At 54.6% G+C, this 9935-nt stretch overlaps 1 protein-coding gene across 1 annotated transcript in view; it reads right to left on the bottom strand.

Annotated features, from left to right (window-relative positions):
- The window catches only part of PTF1A (pancreas associated transcription factor 1a), a 2310-nt gene extending 1159 nt beyond the window's left edge, over positions 1-1151 (bottom strand). The window contains exon 1 of the mRNA XM_026039385.1: positions 957-1151. Coding sequence (XP_025895170.1) covers positions 957-1151 — 195 coding nt within the window. The remainder of the gene's footprint in view (positions 1-956) is intronic.
- Between the last annotated feature and the right edge of the window lie 8784 nt (positions 1152-9935).

Genomic DNA, 9935 nt, shown 5'->3' with positions numbered 1-9935 from the left:
CAGTTCAGTGTCCCTGCCCCGAGCATCCCAGCCGGAGCAGGCAGCGGATCCAGGCGACGCCGCTATTTACACGGGATGGCTCCCGCACCCCTCGGCGCCGCGGGGCGGGCGGGGGGCTCCGCGGGACCCCGCGGCGCTGCGGACCCCGCGGGGAGGCGGCTGCGGCCCCCGAGGGCACCGGGCAGAGCGGGGCGGCCAGCGGGGCTGCTGCGGAGCCTCCGCGGCTCCCAGCCCCTCCCGGGGGTGTCCCAAGGCGCGGAGAGCTGCGCGCCTCGCTGCCAAGGCCCTGGCCCCGCGGTTCTTCGGCCGAGCGGGGCTTCCAGGGGCATCTGAAATTAAGACAATTGTGTCCCAACATCAACATAAATCACATCAGCTCCTTGAGTCCGGGTGCGGATCGATTTTAGGCATATCGGATTGGACTGCGTTTTTTCTTTTCCCACTCCAATTACCCTCTCAGAATGAGCTCGTTTGGCTGAAGCTCTGTTAATAATTCCCTAACTGACTCTCACTGATTAAAGCGTTAAAAATTCTCACTGGGGTGAAATGGATTACACATCAGATTAGGGAAGGATTATCTCTCTCATTAGCGCTGCAACATTTTGTCCGGTAAAGTCTGTCGAGGTTTATCGAAAGTGACTTTCCAACGCACTGCCAGCATAGACGGAGATCAAACCCCAAAAGGAAACGTACCCCACTCTATCAGCAGAGTAAGACAGGGCCAGCTCTAGAAAAGTAATAAATGACTCGACTTCAAAGCGGCTGACAGCGTCGTGATAACGCCAGAGAAACGGGTGAGTCACAGGAGGGAACAAAGAGCTTTGCAAGAGCCATTTCTTGGAAAGCCTTGCCTTTAGAAGGATCACGCTAAAAATAAATTTTAAAAATACAATAAAAAAAGGGGGGGGGCAAAAAAATGGAAGGAAGGCACCAGATCTGGCGCGAAGGTAGGATACGCCTTYGCGTGGTGGGAGAAACGGGCAGGGGAGCAGCGGCCCTTTCCCGTTGAGGGGCGAGGCGGCCGCCGGGCGACGCCCGTTCGCCGCTCTCCTCGCGCTCTCCCGGGGGTGCCGTGGGCGCCGGGTGCGCTTGGGCACGTCCAGCTCGCGTAGCGAGTCCCACAACGTCTGCGAGCCCCGGCCCTGGCCCATTCCCCGCGCAGGATCCCGGGATGAGGCCGCATGGAGGCGTCGAGTCCAACCCGCTTCTCAAAGCAGGGTGGGTCGCGCCGTCGGCGCGGGTTTGCGCAGGGATTGCACCCGGCTCGGTGCAACCTTCGTCGCGGCGCGACTGTCCCCATGGTAGGGACGGTTTCCTTTGCACGCAGTCTCAGCATCCCTTGCCCCTCATGTTGGAAAAGGTTTTGCTGACGTCCGCTCTGAAGTTTTCATTTCAGTTTATGCCCRTTCTCCTGCATCCTCCAACCACGCATGGTGCCAAGTGCACGGCTGCTTGGGAGCTTGGGCAGGCTGCTGTAGGGAGCATCAGTTTCCCTGGCACGGCCTCGTCGCCAGGTTGAACAAACTCGCCTCCCTCAGCCTATCCTCAGAGGACAAGAGCTCTGGCCACACATCGCCCCCCTCTCAAATCTCTCCCCCGCCAAACTGGGCTCCCCTGCCTCACTCCAGCCTCAGTGTGCCCTAAACCCACCCGTCAGGTCCAAACAACGAGCGGGAGCATCAGTGTGGRACAGAGAGCCGCCGTGCCGGTCAAGGCGCTGCCGTCGGGGCGGGGCAGACTCCGTCCCTCCGGCACAGGGCTCGGCAGTGTGGGGAGTTCCTGGGCGGCAGAGCTTGCTCTGCTCCCTCCGCTGCCCGCCCCCTGGGACGGCACCACCCCGAGGCCCGGGCCGCGCTCCTGGGGGAGCCGGGAGCTCCAGAGTGGATGAACGAACCACGTCGAGTGGCGCGGCGGCCGCCCCACGCGGACACGCGCGAGCGCCAACGCGTGTTCCTGTGGCCAGGCAGGGATGTCCCCGCGAACCTCTCGTGTCCCCCGGCTCTAGCTGACCGCGTGCGGCAGATTCCGGCGAGAGCAGCTCCCAGGAACAGGCTCCTTCCCTCGAAAGCGCCGAGCCCTCCGGCAGCCGCGCTCTCTGATACCCGTCTGCCCCTGACCTGGTGGGGAAGCGCTCGCCCGACGGCCACGTCGAAGCTTTTAGGACGCGTCTAGAAAAAGCCGAGCGGGATCCGGCTGTTGCTCTAGGGGCTGTTTGTGCAGAGAGAGGCCAGGGGAGCTCAGCGCATTAACGGCACTCACAGCACCTCGCCTGTCCCGCGGGACCCCCGTGGGACGTCGCGACGTGAATCTTACACGTGTGCAGGAAAACCAAAGCAAGGGGTCTGAGATCCTTGCGATCCCTGTCCTTGGCAACCTGTTGCACCGGGAATTAAGGTTATCCTGTGCTGCCCATTTTGGGCTGTCATAAAAGTTAAGAAAGAAAAAGTTTTCTGAGCATTAACTGCTATTATTGGACACTGAAAAGCTGTATGAAGCTCAAAGCCCTAGAAATCGTTCGGACATAAAATATCTTTGGAAACACTGTGGTCAGTTCCACGGGGATGCGTGGCAGGATTCAGTGGCCCTGCTTCTTCCCCTTGTCACGGCGTGGCTGTGGTCCTCTTGTGCTATATGAAACATTTGGTCCCCATGGTCACAGAATCACGGCGGGGTTGAGGTTGGAGCTGACCTCTGGGGAACGTCTACCCAGTCCAATTCTTGATCAAACAGCGTCTCCTGGACTGGGAAGACCCGTGGCGCTTAGGACCAAGCATGAGAGTTAGGGACACTAGTGTCCTATCTAGCGCCCTGTGTTGAGCTCAACCAGCCCTTGCCCGTGAAGAAATCAGAAGCAGCTCCATAAGGATGTTCTAAAGACAAAGGACTCCACTTTTGGACATTTGCTCTTGAGAAATTAATAGGAATTATCGTTTAAGGAACAATCTGACTCAGGGGGAAACCTCATCTCAGTTTGCCAGGACGTTATTAGAGGGAACTTGCGAAAACCAGGAGACGGTGACACTGCAGCCCTACCTGTGGAAACGTAGCCGGGCAAGCACCGCGGGTGTCGCAACGCCCCGTCTCAGTGTTTGCTCTGGTCAGGCGTTGCATGCGACGCGTTTTGTGCCGACACTCGCCGCCGKCCGCGCCGGGAGGGCTGGCGAAGCGCTAACGGGAACGAGTGCTCCCAGGGCTGCGCTCCAGCAAAGAAAATATTTATCCAGTGTCTAACACTTCATCACTTCGGTTTCTTGAGCTCAGAAGTGAAGGGACTCGAGGATTCACTTCCTTCCTCTCCTGGTCGGTGCTCACAGGCCAAGCCCCCTTGGCAGCTGCCTGGCTGCCAGGTTTCCCCAGCCGCCACTAAAGGGCTAGAGATGGGGCGCGATGCTGGGAGCGGGATGGGGGGGACAATGCAAGGGGGGATGCGAGGCTTGGCCTCACCTGCCCCCCAGCCGTCGTGCTCCGCCGCAACGTTCCCCGAGGGAAGGTGGGGGGAGCCTCCTCTTCCGCGGAGCAGGAGCAGGGCGAGCCGCGGCCCGGGGCGCCACCCGCGCAGGRCACCCGCGCAAGGAAACGGGCTGGGGCTCCGCGCCCGCGCTACCGCCCAGGGGCCAGGYCCCGCGCCGCAGCCTCTCCGCGGGTCCAGCCTTGCGCTCGACTCCCTGAGTCCGCGTCCGTGTGTCTGTCCTTAGCGCGGCCTCTTCCCCGCTCCCCGGCGGCTCCCCCAGCTCGGGGTCGGGGCAGTGACCCCGGGCGCCGCTTCCCGACCCCTCGGTCGGGAATTAGCCTTTCCGGGAAGGGCAGCAGCAGCTTCCTAGCGGGAAGAGACCCCTCGCAGAGGGAACAACCCCCGCGGATTTCCCCGGCACGGGGCGCTCTCCGGGTGCGCGCCCCGCTCTGYCAGTCCGCGCCGCGTTGCTCTTGCTCGGGAACCTGTCCATCCCTCAAAGGTACGTGCTATTCCAACCTGATCGGCTGACACTAGGGAAAAATCACAGGTATGCTAAGAGATTTCTAGACCTAAAACCTAGTTCTTACACTAGATTGCATTACCTGTAGGCGTTGAAAGGACATGAAATTGCCACCTAGAAGTGTTCTCATTTCCAGCATGGAGACACCACCTAATTTTCTTTAGCAAGTCTTCATCTCCATCCTACCAGTGGCTCTGTCTGCTTGAACTAGAGGTCTGAAGTCTCTAAGGTCACACTGGGACAAATTCAGAGTMCGACCTTCCCGTGGAATCACAAAGCCCACCGTCTCCCATGAGGAATCTCTCGTGGACTGCGATGCTGTTTTTGATGGAGAAGGGAAGCAGGAGTTTTCTAGAAGGCCATTTCAAGTTGGTCCCAAACACATGCAATAGAAATTATAGCTGAAAGTGGTAAAACAAAATCCCATTGCAGTTCCCAATTTCATGTACTATTGTAATGAATAGAAAACCACAGCATTTTCTCAGCTCATTTTGTCATTAAAAACARTCATTAAAAAGTTGTGCATTGTATAATGTTGGGGATTGCTTGTTTCCTGCAAACACTTTTCATACTCCCGTCTGAGGGCGAGGAGACACCTGCGTGGGCAGCCGCCGTGGTGACTCGTGCAGCACCCAGGACACTGGGCAGGACCCCAAGCTGCAGGACCCTGCAGCAGCCATGGCAGGTTATTCTTGGAGAAGCCCAGAGGAGCCGCAGGCCCCCGTCGAGCAGGGCAGCTGTGGGTGCCATGCCCAGCACTGTGAGGATAAGTTGTGCCGGGTTTTGCCCCCCAGAGCATGGGGACTGTCACTAAGGAGGGACAGGGCTCAAGCCTCCAAGGCCTCTGTTTCCCTGAGCCCAGGAAAGATTCATTAGGCTTCCCACRCCTTTGTCCTCTCCTGCTGTGTGTGCTCAGGTGTGTGCCCTTTCCCTGAGCCAGGGGATGTCAAGTGGAAGAGCAACCATCCTAGGCTTGACCCTCACATCCCAGTCACTGCGGGGCCCAGCTGCAGCAGGGCATCAACTGGCCCAGGCCTGAACACACGGAGCCCTGGGGRCTCCGTCAGCGCGGGGACTCAACTACTGTGGGGCACCAACAAGGAGCTGGGCTCTAACTGACCTAACATCACGGGGTCTCCCACCGCTGCGAGGCACTAACGGGTGCAGGGCTCTAACCAGTGTGGGGGCCGCACGGGGCTGCCCTGGTAGGGGGGGCAAAATAAGGCGGGCAGCCCCCCTTTCCCTCCCCGACCCCGCGCCGCTAATGGGCCGGTGGCGGCGCCGCGGGGGGCGCGCGGCCCCACAAAGCCGCGCCCGGGAGGCACCTGCAGCCCCGCTCGTCCGCCCTCCCCTCCGAGCTGGTACCTGGGCGCGCGGCTCCTAACGCGCCGTAACGCGCCCGCTTTGAGGCGCTGTCAGCGCGGGCTGGCGGAGGTCACGGCGCGCGCCCCGCCGGCAGCCGGGGTGCCAGCGCGGCAAGCTGGAGAGCAGCGCAGCCCATGGGAATCCCAACACTTGTGCGGCGCGCGGAGGCAGCGCTCCCCCCGGGCCGCCTTTCTCCGCCGCCCGAGGAGCCGCCGAGTGTAACAAATGAGCCGCCATCGATCTGCGGGCACGGGGGAAAATCAAATTATATGGTGCGGCCCGCAAGGTGCGGGCGGGCGGGCGCAGCTGGGCCGGGGCCGTCCCCCGGCGGACGGGGGGAGCCCCCTGCCCGGCTCCCGCTCCCCGCCGCCTGCGCTGCCCCGGCGAGGCAACAGGTCGCGGGGCAGCCCCCCGCGCGTGGGCCGCTTCCCGGGGCAGCTTCCCGAGGAAACGGGCCCGGGGCAGCACCTGCGGGAAGCGGGCCGGGGAGCGGCGCGCTCCGGGGCGGCGCGGCCCCGCGCCAGGCGCGCCCGTGCGCTGGGAAGGCCGCGGCGGAGCCGCCGTCCATGGGAATCTGGCCACTTGTGCCGCGCGCAGCCGGGAGGGGGCTGCGCTCCCTTTACAAAAAGAGACACAATTAGGCAAAATGCTCAATGAACATTATAAATGATGTGCAATCGCCTCGCAGATTGCCTAGCAAATCAAATTATATGGTTGCTCGCGGATGATTTCCATGCGCTTTACAACGCAAACAGGTACTTTCTGAATTTGTTTTTTGTTGTTTTTTTTTTTTCAAAACCAAAAGAGAAAAAGAAAGTGCTTTAAACGTTGCAGAGCAATGCCACACGCTGAAAGGCGCCTGTGTGAATATTCACGTTCCCCTTTGTTCGCTCCTGAATTTCACAATAGCCTGGGGAGGGCACGTCCGCTGCACTCTTGTAAATTTACCAATCCCTGACTAAAACCGCCAGGCACCTGCTTGGCAGAGCACAAAGCTGCCTCCGATTCCACTAACAATTTACTGTTTCATCAGCTTCTAAATTGGCCTGACAATGGAAGGGTTCAAAGCTAATATCATTTAAATCAAGGGGGAGAGCCGGGTTCAAGGATCATGGGCGAACGTGCAGGCCACGCAGGCCGCCCGGCACCGTGGCCATGGGCTGGTCTCATTGCCGGGGCTTTCAGGTGCGAGTGAGGCGGCCTTGGGGATGGATGCCCAGCAGTGTGGGTTGGTTGCAGTGTGGGCAGCGTGGGTAGGCTGGGTAGGGTAGGGGAAGTGTAGGTACTGCAGTCAGGGTGGGTGGTGTGGTCAAGGTGGGCAGGGTGGGTAGGGTAGGTAGGATAGGTACTGTGGTCAGGGTGGGTGGTGTAGGCAGGGTGCGTAGAGTAGGTAGTGTGGTCCGGATAGGTAGGGTGGGAAGGGTAGGCAGAGCAGGTAGCATGGGCAAGGTGGCCAGGGTGGGCAGTGTTGGCAACATGGGCAGCGTGGCCAGGGCAGGCAGGATAGTCAGTGTGAGCGATGTGGGTATGCGGGCAGTGAAGGCAGGGTGGGTAGTGTGGCCAGGATGGGCAGCGTGGGCAGCAAAGGTAGGGTGGGAAGCATGGGTAGTGTGGGCATTTTTTTTCCATTTTGCAAAGCCACTGATGAGGAGGTGGAATGATTCCCTTATAGCAGATCCTCATAATTCTCTGTCCTGGAGGATTACTCACAACTGTAAACAATCAAAGACTGGCATTGTGACTGAGGAAGGGCTGTAGACAACAAATCAGGTGGCAATTGATAAGAAATATTAAATAACATTTAAAAAACAAACAAACAAAAAAAGGATAATAAGCCTCCCTAGCATCAGCAGTAAGGAAGCTCTTCAACTTTTGGTTCGTGACAATCTCTCATGGGCAAGAGCATTGTCCCACTGGGATAAGAGGACATTTTTCCAGTCCTGTAGTCAACCATGTTATTCTCTCCCTTCCATAAATAGATCAAACTCTAAATTATTTGGAAATAAGAGGGTTTTCTTCTCATCACTTCTTTTCATGGACCAGAGACTCCTGTTTTCTTTTTTCCTCTCTTTATTTTTTCCTTCTTGGCTTATTCCCATTTGCTATTGTGCAAGTGTTGCTGCAATAAAGATCTCTCTCTACTTCCATGGGATTTTCCCTTTGGCTTAAATACAGTAGCCATGCTCCTTCTCTGCTCTCATTTTGCTAGGCCAAGAGAAGTAAGCTCAGTATTTAGACACCCTGCTTCTGTATTCCCAAATCACTTTTCCTTGGCCTTTTCGCAGTGCATATTGATCTTGCGGGACAACCAGGATTATAACTGCACGTAGGAGAGTGCTCGCAGCTATCAGCACCCGCCTGTCTGCCAAAACCCTTCTCTTGGTACAGCCAAGGTTATATTTACCCTTTCCATGGCCATGTTCCTTCAGTGGCTCGTAGCCACTTTGTCCTTAACTAGTGCTCTAAAGTGTTTTTCCTCCTCTGCTCAGCAAGGACTACTGATACCACAGTCACAGTACACAGTTGTACAGCACATCCCAAATGCCTGAGTTTTCCTCATTACCCTTCACTCCTTCCTTGTCACTCTGGTATTCAGATTCCTTGGGTTGCTTTTGAGGACTTTCCAGACCTCATCAGTGTCAGGATGGTTTTCTTTTTGTGTGATGTTGTTAGACGTCATTAAAAGATTTAGTCTTTATTTCTGAAATTGTTCATGAAATAGTCCTATCGAATCCATAAGAACAAGGAGAGGGCTGTACTAGGCTCATGTGTCTGAAGGATGACACAAGCCCAGCTAGTTCCTCACCAGTCTGTGGCAGTGGACAWGGACTCAGAGACTTCTTGTGCTGTGGGCTGTTTCTCTACATCTAATAGCTCCTGATAGATTTCTTTTCACTAATTTGATTTTTTATAATGGCTTTTTAGAAATCAAACAGCAAGTTGTTTTATTTACATTAGTAAGTACTATTTAGTAAGACCCAAGTCTTAAGTGAAAGACGTCCTACGTAGTTCATGTTYTGCTGAACAGTCTTGGCTGTAAATAGGATGAGAAAATTACCCTGATGATCTTTAGCAAAGGAGGGTTCTCCTTGGGTGCCCAGTTCCASGAAGGGATCTCCAGCGAAGCCCCTCCGATCTCCACTTCTAAGTTCAGGCAGGGTCTCCTCCAGGCTGGAGCCAAATGTCTTGCAGCATCCGCGGGCTCCTGGCAGAGCTTGCTGCACTGTTTGCTGATCACCTGCCTCTCACCATACTGTGAGCCTTGGGGTTGCTGCCCAGTGCCTACAGTTTAGCCATTGCAAAATCACATCTCTGCATCCATTTAGCCCTGAGCCTTTTATCTTTGAGGCTAATTATTAACCAACCCAGGGACATGAAAAACATCTATATAAGGAGATGCTGCAGTTTCTCTGGAATTATGTCCACATATGAGTTGTAGCGTTTTACCTGTCCTGGTACCTCTGCTCCAGGGTTCACCTTCCTAGCAGGCAGGGGAGAATATTGTTCATTCTCCTCTAAAAGAAGGACAATCTTCTTATACTGAAGGTTGTTATCATATCTCCTCCCAGTGATCTCTTTTTGAGGCTAAACAAATCTATTCTCCTTTGAAAAAAATCTCTTTTGTTATTCTCTACTAATCTCTCACTGTGTTCTAATATTTTTCTTCAAGTGCCATGTCCAGAACTGGCACTTGAGCTAAATACTTCACCAGTGACAAGTAGAGCAGAATAATTACCTCAGTATTTTACCCAAAACATTGTTGACAATATATCCCCAAAAGACATTTGTTTTTCTGCAAATGATCCGTTTTGATCCAGTTTTATCTAATATGTAGTTCACAACAGCCTGACAATCCATTCCTGCTGTACTACTGTCTTATCAGTTATTCCCCACTTTACAAATGTGCTTTTGACATCTCTTTTGTCCTAAGAYTGCATTTTACACTTGTCTTTACTACAGTGCAGCTTATTGATTTCAGATAAACCCTCCAATCTGTGAAGATCAATTTGAGTTCTGATTCTGTTCTCCAAAGCAATCTCTCCCAGCCAGTGCTATTATCAGGAGCTTTATTAACTTCTCCACTTTCCAGTAACCAATTTATTGTGGAAAAGATGGCGATAAACTGGGGCCATGACAGATACCTGCAGGATCCCACTAGCAACTTTGATAGGGAACTCCTGATAAGTGCTTCAGTTTGGTTTCAATCACTATGCACTCATCCTAATGCTGGTTTCATTTAGACCTCATTATCCAGTTTTGTTTGTAAGAAGAGTAAGGCTTTTGACACTAACAAAGCTAACATATATATCATGTCTATCCTCTTTATACACTTGGCTAATTAGTCCTTCAAATAAGGACACGGAATAATTTGAAGTGATATATTCTCGATTAATCCATATTGATATGTTCTATTGCCTTATCACTTGTGTGCTTACAAATTGATTAATAATTGGCTCTCATTATCGTGGTTACACTGATGGATTTGATTCCCAAGATCCTTTTTTTCTTTTTCTTTTTTTTTGAGCTTGTAAACACATGCTTCTAGCATGGACACCCCGTGTGACCTCGAGCAAATCCCTTAGGTTGGGAGTCACT

This window comes from Nothoprocta perdicaria, unplaced genomic scaffold, assembly GCF_003342845.1.
Source record: "Nothoprocta perdicaria isolate Ctin4 unplaced genomic scaffold, notPer1 scaffold_23, whole genome shotgun sequence".
NCBI classification, from domain to species: domain Eukaryota; kingdom Metazoa; phylum Chordata; class Aves; order Tinamiformes; family Tinamidae; genus Nothoprocta; species Nothoprocta perdicaria.
This window is presented reverse-complemented; position numbering and strand designations above follow the sequence as displayed.